This window comes from Aphelocoma coerulescens, chromosome 1A (assembly GCF_041296385.1).
Source record: "Aphelocoma coerulescens isolate FSJ_1873_10779 chromosome 1A, UR_Acoe_1.0, whole genome shotgun sequence".
In the NCBI taxonomy this organism is placed as follows: domain Eukaryota; kingdom Metazoa; phylum Chordata; class Aves; order Passeriformes; family Corvidae; genus Aphelocoma; species Aphelocoma coerulescens.
In genome coordinates, this window is record NC_091014.1 from 63,429,585 (window position 1) to 63,448,864 (window position 19,280).

General features: G+C 45.3%; 2 protein-coding genes across 10 annotated transcripts; one reads left to right on the plus strand and one right to left on the minus strand.

Annotated features, from left to right (window-relative positions):
- Positions 1 to 5,566: 5,566 nt before the first annotated feature.
- Positions 5,567 to 6,726, minus strand: NDUFB2 (NADH:ubiquinone oxidoreductase subunit B2). Of its 2 annotated transcripts, none has more exons than XM_069003171.1 (4): positions 6,623 to 6,726; positions 6,381 to 6,525; positions 6,220 to 6,304; positions 5,567 to 5,651 (listed from the first exon to the last, which is right to left on the minus strand). In XM_069003171.1, the coding sequence occupies exons 1-3, from the start codon at positions 6,694 to 6,696 to the stop codon at positions 6,230 to 6,232; spliced, it is 294 nt and encodes a 97-aa protein (XP_068859272.1). In that variant the 5' UTR covers positions 6,697 to 6,726; the 3' UTR covers positions 5,567 to 5,651; positions 6,220 to 6,229. The 2 variants fall into 2 exon arrangements, with proteins under 2 accessions (XP_068859272.1, XP_068859273.1); XM_069003172.1 differs by having other exon boundaries at positions 5,567 to 5,768.
- A 34-nt stretch (positions 6,727 to 6,760) lies between these two features.
- On the plus strand, positions 6,761 to 19,280 carry LOC138104211 (trichohyalin-like). 8 transcript variants are annotated; one of them, XM_069003161.1, is made up of 11 exons: positions 6,761 to 6,944; positions 7,359 to 7,784; positions 8,692 to 8,783; positions 8,966 to 9,143; positions 10,283 to 10,511; positions 11,056 to 11,624; positions 12,536 to 12,677; positions 13,818 to 14,062; positions 15,648 to 15,811; positions 16,251 to 16,500; positions 17,297 to 19,280. In XM_069003161.1, exons 2-11 carry the CDS (start codon positions 7,704 to 7,706, stop codon positions 17,519 to 17,521), a joined length of 2,175 nt encoding a protein of 724 aa, XP_068859262.1. In that variant the 5' UTR covers positions 6,761 to 6,944; positions 7,359 to 7,703; the 3' UTR covers positions 17,522 to 19,280. The 8 variants fall into 8 exon arrangements, with proteins under 8 accessions (XP_068859262.1, XP_068859265.1, XP_068859263.1 ...); XM_069003164.1 differs by having other exon boundaries at positions 6,762 to 6,944; positions 7,359 to 7,685; XM_069003162.1 differs by having other exon boundaries at positions 6,762 to 6,851.

Genomic DNA, 19,280 nt, shown 5'->3' on the forward strand with positions numbered 1-19,280 from the left:
GTCATTAAATGAATCTACTTCTGGTTTTTATGCTTACCCAAAATAATCTTTTCTTGTACTTGAATGCTCTAGCAGCTGATGATGATGCAGAATGTTTGAGAACAAACACTGCCATTTTACAATGGCATCATAGCATCGCTTGGATTAGTATGTGCTCATTAGAGGCAGAATTTGGCCTTTGTGACATAAAATGAGTGAAATTTTGATTGTTGATAAATACTATGTCTTTCCATAAATGCCCAAATTGGGGGAAAAGTACCCTGAAGATCACACATAAATAGCTTTTCTTCTGTGCTTGCCTGGTGATATAAATACATCCAGCATTTTACAGAAGGCTGAGGGAAGCCAGATCCCCAGATGCCTCACAAACAAGTACAGATTGAAGCTTCAATATCTGGAGGGGCTAAATTTAGGGAAGAAGCATGTGGACATTTCAGACTTTTGCAGCCTCTAGATTTCATTCCCTTCTTGACTGTGAGTGCAGCGTGTGTAGCACAAACTCTTCGTAGTACTGTAGACAACATGTCCTCTGTTGATAAAATGTATCACCAGTAGCACAGTGGGACAGGCAAAGCTTCTAGGTACAGTCAAGTTAAAAAGCAGCTGCATGAGTGGACTCCTATGGCATCACTCTGAAGGTGCTGAGTTGTTCTGGTTTTCTGTGATGCATTTTACGTAGAAGTTTATGAAACAAACTTTGTTTACTGCAGGTTTGTTACTGTGCATTTGCACTTGGTGTTCGTTTTGGCATGCATCTGAAATACCTTTCTTCACTGCTTCATTACTTCATACCAACTTCATACCCACCATATGAAGTTTGACAAGGGCAGGTCCCCGATTCTGCACCTGGGATGGGTAACCCTGGTTGTGTGTATAGACTGGGGAATGAGAGGCTGGAGAGCACAAAGGGACCCTGGGGTCCTGGTCAGTGGCAAGTTGAACATGAGTCAGCAGTGCCCTGGTAGCCAGGAGGGCCAACCCTGTCCTGGGGCGCATCAGGCACAGCATCACCAGCTGGGCAAGGGAGGGGATTGTCCCCTCTGCTCTGCACTGGGGCGGCCTCACCTCCAGTGCTGGGGGCAGTTTTGGGTGCCACAGTATAAGATATAAAGCTGTTAGAGAGTGTCCAGAGAAGGCTGTGAGGATGCTGAAGGGTGTGGAGGGGAAGCTGTACAGGGAGCAGCTGAGGGCACTTGGTCTGTTCAGCCTGGAGAAGATGAGACTGAGGGGAGACCTCATTGTAGTTAACACCTTCCTCATGAGGGGAAGAGTAGGAGCAGATTCTGATCCCTTTTCTGTGGTGATCGGTGACAGGACCCAAGGGAATGGCCTGAAGTTGCATCGGGGATGTTTAGGTTGAATATCAGGAAAAGATTCTTCATCCAGAGGGTGGTCAGACACTGGAACAGGCTTCCCAGGGCAGTGGTCACAGCACCAAGCCTGACAGTTCAAGAAGCGTTTGGACAATGGTCTCGGGCACATGGGATGATTCTTGGGGTGTCCTGTGCTGGGCCAGGAGCTGGACTTTGATGACCCTTGTGGGTCCCTTCCAACTTACCATACTCTATGATGCTATGATTCTTACCTAATAAATTATCAGAAGAGCAGAGCCAGGTTGTTAAAATGAAAAAGTTTGCATTTAAGTTTCAAGGATGCTAACACAAAAGCTACTAAGTCAGCACGGTGACAGCAGTAACTACAAGCCTGTGGAAGGAGGAAGCTTTAAAAGCTGCAGAATACAGACTACACCAAGAGTGAACTCAGATGAAAACTAACATCTCTCTTTTGTTTAGAAAAGAGAGCTACTGAGACCCTCTGTTCAGTGGTTTACATAGGGATCCCCCAAAACAGATTTTGTAGTTTGCCAAATGCTCATGTGCCTTTGCAACCTTAAAAAGTACAATGGAATGTAAACCAGGTGCTTTGTAACTAGAGCAGTGTCTTTGGTTTACATCTGCTGCAGTAGTTTTTGTATATAGCTATCCCTGTAGGTAGGTAGGTTGGAGTTGGTCAACTCCTGTAAAGGAGCAAGGAGGGCAGAGAGCATTCCCCAAAATACCTATTAGCATTTCAAAGCTAAGAATTGAAGGGTACCAAATTTAGTTACAGCAAACCTGCTGCTTGAAATCTGCTCTGTCAACAGTTAATGAGGTTCATTTAACTTAAAAACAAGCCCTCCTTCCTCTCCAAGGATGCAGAGATCTTGTTAAGGAAAGCTCCAAAGAGGCCCAAAGTCACACTCTCATAGCATCTTGGAGTGAGATGGTAGATGAAGAATGAGAGCTAGATGAGGAGAAACTGATGACTAGTACACATGTAATCAAAGTTCACATGTATCAGGCCAAACAATTAGTTCCTTGTCCCAGAAAATGCAGTAAGTTTTGTTTCTAGAATATCAACAGGTTTCCTCAGTTCTGCCTTGGGCCTCTTGTAGTTGCTGTTCAGTGATCACATCCTGTTATTGCACATGAACTGTGGGAGATGGTAGGTGTCTTGTCAGCTGAGGGACAACCAGTAGGTGTGAATTTGAGTTGTTCAAATTTCAGGCTGGTGACATAGACTTCTGGCAGTACCTACATATCAGTGTCATATTTAACCTACTTGTCCATGAAGGACAAAATAATCGGTTTGGATATTAGTGCTTTTTCAGATCTTTTCCTTTTCTTCCTTGGGGCAAGACTTTTGGCATAATTGTAAATTATGAAGTTATGTCTAAATGCACAGTTCTTATGAAATATCAGACCGATTTTAATTTGGGTTTGTTCCTTTTAGAAAACAAAGCATAAAGATGTTTTACTTAAGTTCCAGTAACTATCTGGAATCCTACCTACTCCAAATTCTGCACTAAAAGTACACGTGATGGTTATTTTGTCTTTTTGTTGTTGTTGGTTTTGTTGGGTTTTTTTTTGTTTAGGAACTTCTAAACTACCTAATACTTGCTTCATAGCATCCAGCAGCAGTGTGTTCAGCTCACCCAGCCTCCTCAAGAGCCAACAGTGGCCTGTCCAGTCATTTTGTCTAGTTTGTCATGTTTGCAGCAAGCAGCTGTACTTTAGAATAAGCCTTGTGTGACATTTACTTTTGAGCAAGTAAACCACAAAAATAACTGTTTTCTTTTTTTGTTGTTTATTTGGGTTTGGAAGATGGTCAGGTTTTGTTTTGATAAATGTCATTCTGTGTTGCATTTGTGTATTCACCCTTGTTGAAGAGAAAAATCCATCTGTGTGTCTGGGAGTTTAGTGGAACATTAGAAGAATTGGAGCCCATCATCTGGGCATGGATGTTGTGTCTAGGGGGAAAAATGGACCAAACTTGGGTGTTGGGTTATTTTGGGATGGTGGGGGGTTGTGAGAGCATAATTTAAATTAACTCTGTCTAAACTAAAGTGTAAGTGCAATAAATGTGCTTTTTTATTCAAAGCTGTGAACCTTTAGGAAAAAAAAAAAAACAAAAACACACAAAAAAAATCAACCAAAAAAAAAAGCACATCATTCTTTCATGAGCCTTGTGTCCTACCTGCCTCCCCTTCCTCCCCCTGTCCTCACTTCTCAACTGACAGAAACCTGACAGTGGCCAACTTGCATGTGTTGGCAACCCAAATTAACATTTCTGTTCTAATCTCATTTGTTGGGATTGGGGAAAGTCCTGCCCCCTACTTCTTTTCCACTCTTGAAATCCTCTTGGGATCCAGTACTGCCCTGTGCCTCTAGAACAGGGTCTACCACTACCTGGGATGCACGAGCCAGCCCATCTGCTCTGTGGTCATCCTGACTCCAAGTGCAGTGCTCCTCCTGGCCCTCCATTCTCCAGGTGTACCCCTCCTCCCCACCTCACTCCAGGTGCAGTGATGGGTCTCCCCGGGCTGGGCAGTGACATCCTTCTGGAGCAATTGCAAAAGGAATCAGCCAGCAGCTGCCCAATTGGATCCCTTTTCCCCTGCCCCAGCACACATCCAGGCTGGCCACTGTTGCCTTCTGTGACTCTGCCTTGTTCTGCAGGAGCAGGTGTAGGTGTGTGTAACCTGTTGTGCATTACTTGCACTGTCTCTTTTTCTTACTTGAGCACAGGCTGCTTTTCCTAGATTAGGAAAGGGGCACAGGTCTCCTGGGCTTCCCAGGAGAGCGCCATGCATTGAGCAGTGACGGAGGGGGTAGCACTCAGTGGTTGGACCCCAGGGGGGAGTAAGAGACGACTGGCTTGTTTAAAGTTTATAGATACCCAGATCTATATCCTTTAAACTTTATTATTTTTATATATAGTCAAGACAATGGCATTACCTCATAATACAGAGGCTTGTTTATGAGAGGCAAAGTACGTAGTAAGGAGAGGAAAGGGAAATTTATATACAGATTTGATTTCTTTTGTTTGTTTGTTCCTTAGTGCAATGAAATGTATGTCCCACCACTTTAAACTCTGTGCTAACACATTCCTTTCAGCTGTATTCTTTTTTTTTTTTTTTTTTGACCACCAGAGGTTTGCAAGGGGCTTATGACTGCAAAGTAGAAGGTCCAGTCTGGTTACTTAAAAAAAAAAAACAACAACCCATTGTGTTAGTAGATTTCCATAGCTGCTTTTTAAAATCTACAATGGAGTAATTGTTTTGAAACCTGTATTTATTTTTTAATTCATAACAAAATGTTTATTTTTGGTTTCCTGTTATGTGGGTCATGGCAACTCCCCTTTGTTCCTTCTCAAGTTTCCCCTGTAATTGCCAATACAACTTATTTTTCTTGTTTGTTCCTTCTCCCTTTACTTTTGTTGTCCCTTCATTTGTACTTTGGAGTTTTTCTCATGTAAATTTGTACAATGGGAAATATTGTCCAGTTTGGTTAGAGAGCATGGAGACTTAAAACATATTAAAATTTGATAGCTGAATTCAGATTGAAGAAAACTATTTCAGTGTAAAGTTATTTAAAGAACTCTGTATTATATGAAAGGCAAAAAGTTCTATGTACTTGATGTGAATATGAGAATACTGCTATAATAAAGATTGACTGCATGGAAAAGTCTGAAGGAGATTGTTTATTGTGTCACATATGACTCTGCCTCTCCATGAAGTTGGAGAGGTGCAACTAAGGTGGCTAAGGGGAGTGAAAAAGTTACTTTAGGATGTAACTCTGGAAGGGAAAGAGAAGGAAAATAATAAAATCAAGGGACTCCTGCAGTGTAACCCCCCTCCCTTCAGCTTCCTTGAGCTGGATCACTGCCTCCTTTACTGCTGTGCTGAGCCCTAAGGCATTTTTACATTTACTTTTCTGAACTTTTAAGTACCCAAGAGAATGAATTCACCTTGGGAAAAGCCTGGAACCAGCTGGTCTGGGTTCTCTTCTGGGTAAATTCTCCTGCTTCTATGCAATTTCACCTCACCTCTTCACTGGTTATTTGGCAGAACCTTTATTCATAAGACTGTTACCTCCTATGCTTTTATGGACCTTATTTCTTGGGGCCAACACATTCTCTATCAAGCAGGCATTACAGAAGCTCATGTGTACTCAAGTACCACAACTTTAGAGCTATCATGGTCATTTTCCAAAAATTCTACTTAAAAAAAACAAAAAAAACCCAGTTCAGCTTAGACTTTGTTTACAGTTTTATTGACAGAAGGACCCAGGAGCCAAAGATTTGGTTCCAGGGGTCTCAGTTCCAGGAACCTGAAATTAACAGAAGAGAAACCTGAGAACCTTTTCGCTCATCCTTTTCCCACCAAGTCGAGCCTAAGGACCTCCTCAAGGCTGCCTTCAGCAGTAGGTGAAGCTGTTGGTTTAGAGCTGTAATGTGTGACACAACAGCTTAAAAAAGACTCGGTAATTAAAGAAATGGAAACAAAACCCTCAAACGTTTAAGGAGACATCTAGACAGATCTCTCCAGCCAAGGTTAGATAATGCTGGGTCTACAGAACAGCATAAAGAAAATAATTTCGAACTGGTACCAGGTAAGCTGCAACTCATAACAAACTCAGTTACACTGCAGGCAAATATATTGCCAAAGCAGGGCTACGTGGTCTCAGGCACCCGAGACAGGTGTGTGAAAGCAACGAGCAGTGCGGACGCTGCCTCCGGTACCGCTGAGGGTGGGCAGTGCAGCCCGGGCAGTGCACAAAGTGCGAGCAGGGCCCCTGCAGCGGCACCAGCAGGCGCCAGAGCCGGGCACGGGGCCCCGGGGCTGCACCGCAGCCGCGGGCCGCGCTCAGGGCCGAGGAGGGGCGACGGGAGCCGTACCGGTGTGCTGCTATTCCTCATCGTCCGGAGGGATCCCGAGCTCCTCGTCCGTCCAGGCCGAAGCGTCGGGATACGGGAAGTGTCCCTGGGAGAGAGGCCCGTCAGAGCGTGGCCGGAGCCCGGCCCACGCCCCCCGCCCCTGGCCGCCGCGCCGGCCTCACCAGCACCATGTCCGAGTTGTGCCAGAAGTGCCAGAAGATCCAGAACCACATGAAGCCGCTGAGGATCTCGCCTCGAATCACCTGCGCCCGCGTCAGCTCCGGGAACTGCCGGTACCGCGGCGGGATGTGCACCCCGCCGCCCGCGCTGCAACACAGCACGGCCCCGCCTCACTCCGGGCCCCGCCGGCCCCGGCCCGCCCGCCCGCCCCGCTGCCCGGCCCGGCCCGGCCCGGCCCGCTCACCGCCGCCGCCCGGGCACGGCGGCCCCGGCCCGCAGCAGCCGCCCCGCCGCCCGGCCCAGCGCCGCCACCACCATGGCTGTGCCCAATGTCACCCGCACCGCCCAGCAACAGCCCCGCCGATTGGTGCGACCGCCGCCTTCCGGGGCGGAGACAGCACCGGGGATCCCGGGAAAGGGAGGGATCCCGGCGTTCTCAGGCGAGGCAGCTCAGGGCACGGGGGTGTCCCGGGGCACGGAGACGCGCCACACTGCCCCCGCACATCTGCCTCCTCGCTCCCCACAGCACTTGGGAGCGCCGGGGCGGCACCGAGGGCAGGTTCTCCGTGAGTTCTCCCAAAAGTTGGCGTCGCCCACAAGGGGCGCAGAGCGGGGCGACCTTCTCAGCCAAGCCGCTCCTTTTAGGGGGCGGGGGGAGAAGGCGGTTCCAGCTGCTGGTGTTTAAGGAAGGGGCTACAGGAGCATCGCGTCCCTCTTTCCCAGCCCGGGCGGCCGGGCCGGCCCAGCCCAAGCTGTCCGGGGTTGCGCAGCAACGGGGCACGCGCGCCATGGCGGGGCCGGGGTGCGGGAGTCGCCCTCAGGCCGGGATGGCGCGAAGGAAGCGGCGGGTGCGGAGCCTCTTCCCGCTCTGTGGGGCGACGCCTCAGCATAGGAACACCCAGTACAGAATTCCCACCTGTCCCGCTTCAGCGAAGACCTGCGCATCTGAGAGGGTTTTGTTGTTCTTTCCCTTTTTGCAGCTCCCGCAGGTGTTACAACGGTGTACCTGCCCGGTTAGTGCTCACTCGGCAGTGTTCCTGGAGCTGCAGCCTGGTTTCAGCCGCAACACTTCGAGGATGATGGAAGAGCCACCCTGCCGGTGGTTGGATCTGTTCACTGACATGTGCCAGAGCAAGGGTCGGAGAAATTCTTCCAACTTCTTGTGGAGAACCAGTTGCATCCAGTAGTACAATGTGGTATGCCTTCTGGGACATTCAGAAGCAAGTAAAAAAATAATGAAGAATGTAGCCAGACTATCAGGGGTATCCTTTCAAGGAATCAGACACACCCCTACTCCTCCTAACAAGGTATGATGCCAATGTAAGATGAATCCACACTTGTTAGTTCCTCCTGAATCTTTATTGGATAACACACCACAAAGAAGAGTTTCTGTGACCCTCCTGAAGGTATTTTAAATAAGTAACAACATCTTCTCAGGCTGCTAACATCCCAAACACCTGACATCCTCAGCTGAAACAGCAGTGAATGGCCTTGTAGTTAAGGGATTTTGATTTCCCTGCTCATCTGAATCTTGTAAGAGCTCTAATGCAATTTCAGCAGCTGGTTACAGGGAATAGCAGCAAACTATTCAACCACTGTTTTTACTTACCATGTGCACCAACATGTTGCAACCTTTCAAGGTGCTCTGTACCAAGTTTATGGTTTTCCATAAAAGCTGAATGCTTTGATATAAAGTTCATGGTTTTATTGTCAGCTCCACCTTCCAACTGCCTTGTATTTTGTCTGTCTGCCTTCTTGCAGTCCCTGGCATTCTGTTCCCTATGTCCTTGTTCTCAAGCATCTCAGGTTTCCCATCTCGCTCAGGCCAGACGTTTCTGCTGCTGTCTTTGACCTGCAGAGGCAACTTTGTCCCCCTAAATTCAACCCCCACCTTCTTCACTCTTCCTTGATTTCAGGTCCTTTCATTGACCTTTCAGCTTTGCTTTCCAGGGGAGCTTGGAAGCTGTGTAAGCAGCAGCAGTGCACACATGGCCACGGGCTGCCCACCCCTGCTGCATACCCTAGCAGCTGAATAGAAACCAGGTGCAGCACAAGAAGGGGTTTATCATATAGTTCTTACCTTTTTTTTTTTAATATTCCTTCTTTCCAAACTTAATTTCTGAAAATCAAAGCCATTTGTGATGAATTTACAGATAAGCAGCATAGTACCACAAGATATGGTGGAAGATTTATAGAGAGAAGTAATAAAGTGAAAGTAAATTTCAACTTTATAAACAGTATTCCTGTTTAAGGATTTAAGTGTTCAAAAATCATGCTCATTTTCTGCTTCCATCTCCTCCTTCCCCCTTCCAGGTAAGCTCCACGTCCATCTCACGTGTCCAGTGCTGTCACACAGCTGATAGAGATTCCTGTGGCTCTCTGCCGCCAAGATGTCCAGTAACACAGTATGCTCATAATCTGTAGATGGGTCACTGGAAAAGCAGAGAAGAAAAAGCTGGGAAACTAAGACAGTTATTGCAGGGTGGGGGCTGTGTTCCACGTTGATTTGGTTTGTTTTCACTGCAGTAAGTTGCAGAGTATCTGTTGCCAAGGTTTTCATTACTTCTTGTATTTTTGTTTTCCACAGCTGTCCTGTTTGTGCATGGAACCCATGTCCCTTTTGCATGGCCTTGATATCCTCAACCAAAAGGAATTTCATGGGTTCGTCCCCGGAGGCTTCTCATGTCCTGAGGGGAGCTCGTGTGTTGGCAAGGAGAGAAACTGATGGCTATTACTACCTGGGCCACATTGTCCAGGAGGTGAAGGTAACCATTTATTGGGAACTTGGCTGAGAGGGCATGTATGGTTTTTCCTCTGTTCTTCCCATACCTCACCAGTCCCAAGCCCTCTCTGTGGGGTGGCCCTCCAGTGTTACTGTGCACTTCATAGCCACTGTTGCCTCTGCACATCCTATTTTCATCTGTTACCTGGTGCTGACTGGCTGTTTGCTGTGAGGAGCCCTGCAAGTAAGAGCAGCCTGGAGATCAATCCATTTGTGTAGTTATAATGAGTTCTATTCACAGACAGACAAAACAGGTCCCTTATCCCTACTGTGTACTTTTCCCCAGCATAGCAGCAGAGTTGGTTAGCTAAACAGCAGCTAGTAATTCAAAATATTTGTCTCCAGAGTCCACTTCCTCTTTACCAAACTGAGAGCTTTCCTCATTCTTTTCCGTCTGTATTTCTGGGAATTGCGAGATGATTTTGGATGCCAGATGGAAAATCCCCCCTGCAGGTTTTCTTTAAAAATAAAGTTCATTTTGCAGGTTAGTTAAATAAATTTTGGTGATGGTATAGGTGAGGATGTCTGTAAGCTCAAGTGTGGGGTAGAACAGATGGAGACAGCTACAGGCATGAGTGGCATCAGCTGGAGTAGGAGCTGACAGCATTATCTGTGTAAGTGCACTCAAAGATCTGCAAAGAAGGCTGAGATTTTGGCAGTAGGTCTTGCCCTCACCCACTGCTGAAGGCTTCAATTAAAGTATTTAAATTTATGACAGTTGTGACTTTTTACTGTTTGTTATCCTTCTGATTGCTGAAGGATTGTTTGTTATCCTTTGGATTGTAGTGAACTGCATCACACACAGTTTCTTTTGGCTCCTTTTTCTGATGAGAGGTTTTCCTGGTAGAGTTCTGCCTTAGCTTGCTAACTGTGTTCTTACTAAAATCTAAGTCCGAAGTGGAAGGAAGAAAAAAGTCTGTTAGCCCCTTAAGCCCCAGCTTTTTATTTACTTTTAAAGTGGTAAGGACATAGTACAGTGAAGCCCTGGTAGAAGAGGAAAGCTGCATCCCCAGATCACGTTCCACTTCCTGGGATTTCTGCCACTTCCCTCTTAGCACTTAAGCTTGGCTGTTAATTGGACCCAGCTGTCTGCCTTGCAAACCACATGTTTTACTCTTGCAGGGCTCCAGGGAAGGCTTTTTAATTGAGTTTGACCAAAGTTGTGCTCTGAAGGGCAAGGTCCAGCTCGGCCTGCAGGAAACGCCTCTCTATGACATTCTCCACTATGAAGATGCCCGGCGACAGCCTCTTGCTCCAGGGGACAGAGTCTTGGCACCATGGGAGGCTCCAGCCAAACGTTTTGGCCCTGGCACTGTGCTAAGGGTTGTGGAGACCAAGGAGGCACCTTTAGGTACTGGGTGTTCTGGTTTTCTTAGCAGCACTAGGCTCTCCATGGGTGCTGGTCACTGTGCTGGGAGGAGAGTAGGCTCCGGCACGGATAATTGACCTCCTGCTGCTTGGGTTCTCTTCATCATATTTTTATCATTGGCACTGAGCCACTTTTGCAGGGTCGGAATTAACGCAGCTCACAGAATTTACCTTTGCTTTGTTCCGTGGGTGAAAATTTCCTAAAAAGTTAGGGGTTAGGGGTAGCATCTTCCCAACACGAGGCAAAAATTCGCCTGATTATCTGTTAGTCTGCTTTCCAGCTATTTCAGGGTAAAATCCCACCCACTGTGACAAGTGAGATTTTTTCTATCTGCTGTCTCCTCGCAGGAAATTCAGAAGGTCAAATTTTAAACCTATAAAGAATAAAATCATGGAAGTTGTTACAAAACTGTCTGAAACACAAGTCATTACTTTTACCTCCTGCTCTCTAGGAGATAAATCACACAGACTGACATGCTGCTAATACATGACTTGCCTTTGTTTTTTTTTTCCCCCAATATGTACAGCACACAATGAAAGAGGAGTGCTTGTGAATTTCTGGAATGGGCAGACTAAGGAGGTGTCTTCTGCCCAAGCTCTGAGGATTCCCCTGCCCTTGAGTGAACGCATCATCCTGGAGCTGCAGATGCCCTTAGCAGCCAGGCAGATGGTGGTAGATTCAAGTGTGGATTACCCATACCTTGTGCCACCGGGTTATAGAGCCTCAGGGCACTACAGACAGGGTCACCTGGACCTGGATTGCTACCCAGGGGCTCTGTATTCCACTCATCCCTGTGCAAAATGTAGCTGGGGATGTACCTCACTTCCCGAGTGCTGCCTTGGAGCCTGGGAACCCACGCGGCCTGCAGGCTGCAAAGTGCAGCAGGAAAATGCCTTCATCCCAGGAGGAAGTTTGACTGAAGAAAAGCTCAGCAAGAAAATAGAAGAGGAACTGTCTGAATTGAGAATTGCATCTTCAGAAAGTGTTTCTAGAGAGGAAGAGAAAAAGGAGGAGAAGAGTTTGGACACAGAAGATGTTCCGAAAGATGTTTGGTCTTGTTTGGAGGAGGACCATGAGGTTATAGAAACTGAGAAGGTAAAAAGTGCTTCACCCTGGTTCTTCTGATAACATATGGTCTGCTATTTGTATAAATATCTGCTTTGTTACTTCAACTTTACTGCACATGGTACCAAACAATTACTAGAGGTTTAAGGCCTGGTCCTTATGCCTGCCTGCTAAAGAATGGAGAGACTTTGCACTGTCTTTCTGATTCTTTGATTGGGGTACAAGCTATAATCTGTCATTGTCCCTGGCTGGAGCAGGCTTCTAGAACCTCTTCCACAGATGCAGAATATGAGAAGTGTTGCATAGCCCAGCTCCTCTCCATTCTGCTTCTGTGTGAAGGAGGTAAGGCAAAAGAGGAAAAAGTGTCAGAAGACTTGACACTGGATAAGGATTACAGTAAGGATTGTTCCAAACCAAGGCAGTCTCTTGCATAATTCAATTAAGATACTGCTCCACCCTGTTAGAGGTGTTCCCTTTCCCAATCAAGGACCACAAGAGGCTTATGTAATCCTGAACAGCTGCTTTGGTGCTTGTGAGCAGGGCACTGGGTGAGGATCAGTAAGGAGGAGCTTTATGTGCGCTAGCTCCTGCCACACTTATCTCCATTGCTCTGCAAGGGTTAGAATCCAAATTCTGGCATGTGCCAGAAGCAGTGCTGTCTTTCAGCCAGAGCTCCTCTGGCCTGGTCTCTTTTGTACCAGTTTGGACCCTTTCAGGCAAAAGTACTTTAGGTCATTTGAAGACATAGAGAAACTCAGCAAGTGATCAGAAATTACCTATGAGGTGTTTCTTTAATAAAGAACTTCCCCAAAAATTTGTTTTTTTTCATTCTCTCTTAAACTTCAGTCACAGCTTAAGATCTTATGCTGTAAATTCATTAAACAAACCTATTCTTTTCCCTATCAGGTCTGGATTATGATTGCATTTCTTGTTATTTCTAGGGCCCTCAGAGGGAGATGGCTCGTGCTATGGTTGATGCTGCTGTCAACACAGACAGCTGGTTACTGGAGACAGATCACAAGGAAGAAGCAGAGAGCAGACAGCAAGATACTGAAACTGAAGCTAATTTTGAACACGAGCATGGTATTGGAACTGTAGCTCTTTCACCCAAACATAAGACTTAGCACATAATATCAGTGCAGAATGGCATCAGGTATAAGATCTGTTACCATATTTCTTGGTGCTTCAGAAAATACCATAATGCTGTGCTGTGACTATAGCACCATTATGTAGTATCTTTATATGTAGATATTAATGGTGCTATGGCTTGAGAAATTATTCATCTTGTTCTCAAGGAGAAGGAATTTTCAGATGGAAGTTGGGAATTTTGGGTTTTACAGCTCAGCTACTGCAGTAGCTTTTGGGGTTTCTTAACTTATGTCATAGAGCTCAGTATAAATAAAAAATTCCTTTAAAACTTAATATGTAACATTAACTATGACTGTGTATAGCAACAAGATCTCACCAGAACTGTTCTGCAGTTCTTACCTGTGCTGAAAATTATTGCTTTATAATGGCACTGAGTAAAATTTGTTCCCTTAACAGCCAGAAGGGGCTGGATCATGATTTTAATCAATTTGTTGCTGTTTTCTCAGCTTTGTGACAATTGCAGGATCTAAGAGAGGGTTCTGAAAGCCTAAAGCTTTCTCTGTTTCTGCTTTGTGACACTGCTGGAAGAGGGAGAATGAAAAGTCAAACAGGAATGCATATTTCCTCCCAGCTGGTGTTCCATGCAACAGCTGCCACTCAGGTCTGCCCTGTCTTTAGCAGAAAGGTGTGAGCAAACTCTGCTCATGTTCTGAGTTACCCAAAAGCTGCGTTAGCAGGGTTGTGCCCATGCTAATGTCTCCTGTCTCTCAGCAGGATGTAGAGCTCAGGCTTTGCCCTATCAAAAGATTTACCATTTTCACTTGTCTCAGAGCAGCTCATGCCTGTCTGTGAGATACCATGTAAACAATCCTTTAACCTGAGAAGCTGTAAGAAGAGTTGGTGATCTCATCTTCCCAGGCAAAACTCTTGCCTAAATGCAGTTGCAAGCTTGTTTCTGGAAAGCTGGAACTTCTTTTGTGGAGACTAAAAAATGTCCCACTACCTCAGAGGAAAATGTTACAAAATCCTTGCTCAGACATATTTTATATGAGCAGACCTTTTGTTCTTTTAATTTGCTTGCTTTTTATAAGCTTCGTATATTCTCATGTGTCCTTGTCCTAATTTATTTGAAAGGCCTTTTTGAGTCCCGAGTGGCAGAAGCTCCAGTCCAGCATTCCCAGAGGAGCCCTTCTGTGGGAAGCAGTGCTTTGGTTCCTTTTAGGCTCCAGAGCTTCTTTGCCCAAGTGAATCAGTCACTGGAGAAAGACAGCCTGACCATCAGATCAGCCCTTTGTGTGCAGAGACCACACAGTACCACCAACCTGCTGGCTGGGAGATGCACACATCTCCCAAATCTTCTAAAAGACAAAAGCATCACAGTGAGTATTTGGTCCAAACCAGATTTAGTTCTTAGGATGAGGAGATTTGTTTATGTCATGTGAGAATGTTCTCTCCTTTGATCTTTCACAAAGGTTTTTGCTGCAACAAAAATGATGCCTGTGTAGAATAATGGTTATGCATAAATAGAAATTTAAGGACTCCACTTGGGAACCCATGTTGTACAGGACAGGGCACTTGTGGTATTTTTGCTCAGCACTTTTGGCAGAATGTTTTTTTAAGTTAGATCTAATCTTTTCTAAATAAACTTCTCAGCCAGCTCTACTAGATAGCAAAAAAATTGTTTCTCTTTTACAGATACTGAAAGCAAAAAAAGAGACAGTTTAGGCAGTCATCTGAGTCCCATAGCAAAGAGTGTGTGTTAGGGCAGGGGTGGAACTAGAAGTCTCCTGATCCTTAGGCCAGTACTTTACCTGCTGGAAAACATCATTTTTTCACCTCCCACCTATAAACACCTTTCATTCTTTCTTTGATCTCTCCTTGTGCGTGTCATTAAACACAAACACCCACAAGGTACATTTTTTTTGCTAAGACTAGCAATACACTGGAGAACAAAGCTGTTTACAGCCCCTGGGAAGCCATGCAGATCAATGTGTTAAGGGAAACCAGTTAAAATGCTGTGTAAGACTGGCAGGAGCATTATTTGAAAGTCCTGTAGTGTTTCCCAGCTTGTGGTATTCGAGTTGTCCTCAGGAAAGCACTGGAAGGAGACATTCTGTTTGCAGAGCAGCAGCTGATATTAGGTGCATGCTAACTGCACCTGGGAATAGGAGGAAGGAGGATGCATGTGACAGAGGAAAATATTTTGGGGGAACTCTGTTCCAGCCCCAAACAGCTCTAGCAATGTAAACTGGAATACACGTCTGAAGTTACAGTGGTGTTTACTTGCACTTCCCTCATAAAGGGCACTGTAGGGAGTACAAAAACAAATAAATATTTCACTGTGGCTGTGAAAAGAGGCCTTGTAGGTGCTCCTTCATCTCTGTACGTGGAACAGCGCATTTAAAAACACAAATCAGCAACACTACAGCATTGGAAGGAAGCTACTACTGAAGAAAACACAAAGACTGCTGGAGCATTGGTAGAAATCTCACCCAACAGGAGCTGAAGAGTTGGACCACCTGCAGAGAACTCCGGGAATGTTCTGGGTTTGGCCAGAGGGGGGCAGGTATTTCTTTTGCTAATAAAATCTAGTAAGGAATATATAATATGTTTTGTGGTCCGAACCTGAATTTTCCATCCAGTCCAGAAGTTGACCCAAAGACTGGAGAGTTTTAAGCATTGGCTCAACACCAGAACAGCACAGCCTACTGACCTATGGAGAACTCTTAAAACTGGATTTCAGGTGCCTCTTTGTTGGTTAAGCCTAATGTTTTCTACAGGTTTTAGCATCATTCTCAGCTTTTTCATTGATAGGAATCAACACTACAGTATTTGTGAGCCTTTGTAGCTTCTAGGCCTCGGGAGTGACATTGGAACTGGACTGTTCTGGTTTTGTGTGTTTACAGTTTGCATTAGAAAAGTATACTGATGGGACTAAGGGTCAGTTTGGTTTTTTTATCTTAGAAATCAATCCTTAGTGCTGCATCTCAGGAGAGGTGGAAAGAGATGGACTTCAACAGAGCCAAGATTGAGCACAAAAGGTGGCAAGAGGAACAGAGGCAGCTGAAGAGGGAGCAGCGGCAGGAGGCAGAGGGCATCCGACGCCAGCTGCGCAGGGACAGCCAGAGGTGATGCTGGGAACTGACTGCTTTGTGTGCTAAATGTTGGAAGGTTGGTAACATCTGCTCCCTGCTGCTCTCCTTCAGTCCCTGCACATCCCATGTTGTGCTTATTCTGGACTTTGCAGAGGAGTCACAGTGGTTCCCTAACGTGAATAAAATTGGTGCTTGAGGTGTGCGGGAGTGGGTACACAGCATTATCTCCAAGGGCAAATTCCCTTTAATCCTCTTGTCAGACCAGAAGTGCTGACATCAGGCACCAGCCCATTTGGGGATTTTGCTACCTCTGTTTGGGACACAGGTTTAATCCTCCTAACCTAACAAAGAGTTCTGGAATATTAACTGAGCACGGATTGCCAGAATATCTGCTTTGTGTCTTACGCACTGTCTTTCTTTTTTTATTGCTCTTTCTTTATGAGAAATTTGAGAAATTTTGTTTTGGAAACAGGCAGCGATTGCGTCAGAGAACATTGCAAGAGCTGGAGAAACAGCTGGAGCACAAAGAGAGAGCTTTGCAGCACATGGCACTGCTCCAGGCTGCTGGGGCTGAGAGGAGCAGGAAGGAATCCTTCTTTCGAGAGGAGGAGGAGAGGAAGGCAAGGCAGAGACTTCAGTTCTTAAAGACAAAGCATTTGCAGAGAGAGGAGTTGCAAGCAGAAAGCAATGAAAGGAGCTGTGAACAAGAGAAAGAAAGGCTGGTAAGGGCAATTCCAGAAGTTATTTTCCTCTTCTGCCATGTTTCCAGCATTATTACTATCTGGAGTATTTGTCTTCCACCTGTTTTACATCCAATATAACTATATCATTTAGAGATAAGAAAGGGTAACATTTTTTTGACATGTGTATAAAGATGAAAGGTGGAAAGTAAAATTCCCTATTTGTGCCATAAAAGGAGTCTTTCTGCATGCAAGGAATGAATTTCCATAGATTATATCCATTTTTGACTTCTACTAGTGAGAATCATAGTATTGTAGGATGATTTGGATTGTATTCATCTAGTCTCAGCCCCCCTGCCATGGGCAGGGACACCTTCCACTAGAGCAGGCTGCTCAGAACCCCCTGTCCAACCTGCCAGGGATGGGGCATCCACAACTTCTCTGAGCAAGCTGTGCCAGGGCCTTTCCACCCTCACAGGAAAGAATTTCTTCCTAATATCTAATCTAAACCTATTCTTTTTCAGTTGAAAGCTATTCCCCCTTGTCCTATCACTCCATGCCCTTGTAAAAAGTCCCTCTCCAGCTCTATTGTAGTCCCTTTAGGCACTGGAAGGTGCTCTAAGGTCTCCCCAGAGTCTTCTCCAGGCTGAACAACCCCAGCTCTCTCAGCCTGTCTCCATAGCAGTGGTGCTCCAGCCCTCTGAGCATCTTCGTGATCCTCCTCTGGACTCACTCCAGCAGGTCCATGTCCTTTTTATGCTGGGGACCACAGAGATGAAAAGTGAGGATGAAATTTGGCATGAAGGCTGACTGTGCAGTTTTCAATGTCTTTATGTAGGACTTCCTAAGGAGCAGAATGCAGTCACGGCAGGAAGTGCTGGAACAAGAAGCCCAGGAGCAGGATAAAGAGCAAAACCAGCACCAGGCTGCCAAAGTGAGAGTGTTCCAGAGGAGAGACAGTTCTCGTCTGAAGATGGAAAAAGAAGGCCAGAAACTCCGTGCCCTCCAGCAGTACCTCAGGGAACAGAACCTTTTGCTGCTCCGGGCATCCCTGCTTGCCTAAGGAAGCTGCACAGTGGGTGAGCGAGGCCTGGAGCAGTCCACAGAGCTGCTCTGTGCTGTCAGGTGTGAGTCAGTGTGCCAGGGCAGAGTTGTGACAGGTGGCATTAGGATTCCTGGAGAGGTCTTTAATCTCCCTTTCACCGCAGCCAGAGTGCACTTCCAGTGCTCTGTCCTTTACCTGCCTTCCTTTCTGGGGTCACTGGCTTTCCCCTCCCCTGAGAGGGAGCAGCAGGGCACATCTAGAGGTACTTTTCTGCATTAGAAAGGAGGGGTTTTCTAGTGCATCACAGTGTGGTGAGTGGAGGTGCCAGAGAGGAGGAGGAGGAGGTTGTACTGGTCGCATCCTGAAGTGCTCTCTCTTCCTCACGTCATCTAAGGTACAAAATACAGTGGTTGTGTTTCAGGGAATGCTCTAATCAGCTCTGGGTAACCAGAAATTTCAGATGGGTATTTAGGAAAGGAAAATGGACATAGCACAATTTATTTGCTGAAACAGTCAGAGCTATATGGAAATACCTTTATTTTACACAGAATTATGCTAAGGTAAATGCAATTTATGTGATACCTTGTTTCAAGTAATGCCTAGAACCAAACTGGATACAGAATTTAAATTCTGCCCGACATTCTGTGTACACTTAGAAACATGATACACATTTTCTGGCACATTTTAAAAATTTATGCCTCTTACAAGAATACAGCACCAGTGATAATGGCAGTTTCTTTAAAAAAAAAGAAAAAAGTAAAATTAAGAAAACTTGTAAAAGGGAGCTCGTTTGAAATCCTGCCAAATCTTCTGAATGGCCAGCAGTTTCCTAGCAGTGTCAGACTGCCTTCCTCCAGGGATAATGGAGAGGCTGTGCCTTCATCTTTTCCCTAAAAAGACAAAGTTAAGTCTCTCATCCAGATGTTTACAAACTACTCTGAGGCTTTAATAGCTAAAATGGGTATTTTTAAACTTTAGGATCCATAATGTGCATGAGCCATCCTCAGATTTTTGCTTAAAGGAAAGATGAACCTAAATATAAGGTGAAGGCTTTAACAAACAAAATGTCAAAGTCTGAAAAAAATATAACTTGCATCAGATTATGGAAACTACATGTGAGGCACAGTTTTGCATTTTAGACATGAAATCCCATTATTTGGAACAGTTTCCACTGTCTAGAAAAGTTGGCTGGAATTTGCTCAGCAAGAACACAGATAGTTGTGCCCCAGACCTGGCACGCACCCTACTGAGGGAATGTGGGTGCTGGTGGCACATGGAGATTTTCTTTAGGGTAATGTTTGGGGGTTTGCTTGCTTCTCTTCTTGTTTGAGTTCTTTTTCATAAAATCCTGTGCTAGTTGGGACAATGCCTGCTTATGACTCTAACTAGACTTAAAGAAATAAGCCTAAAACTTAAAAGGTGTTAAACTCTACTCCTGCTTTTATCCTTATGCACTTGGAAATGGAATATGCAGTGATTAAAGGAAAGTATATGAAATATACTGAGCTGAATCTAAACTTATTTTTCAGACTTCATTTATGTGCTATTAATCATTACTTTATAATCACCATTAAACAGCAGATTGTCTGCTTATGTACTTTCTCTTCATTGCTTAACCACCTGAGAACAGACCACTGCAGAGACCCTGCTCTACTGCTATTTCACACAGGGTAGATCTGGGAATATATTTAGTACCACACTATTTCCAATCATTCATGGACTCTACTTCTCACTATTAAAATGCAGCCATAAAATAAATTTAATACTGCTATTAAAA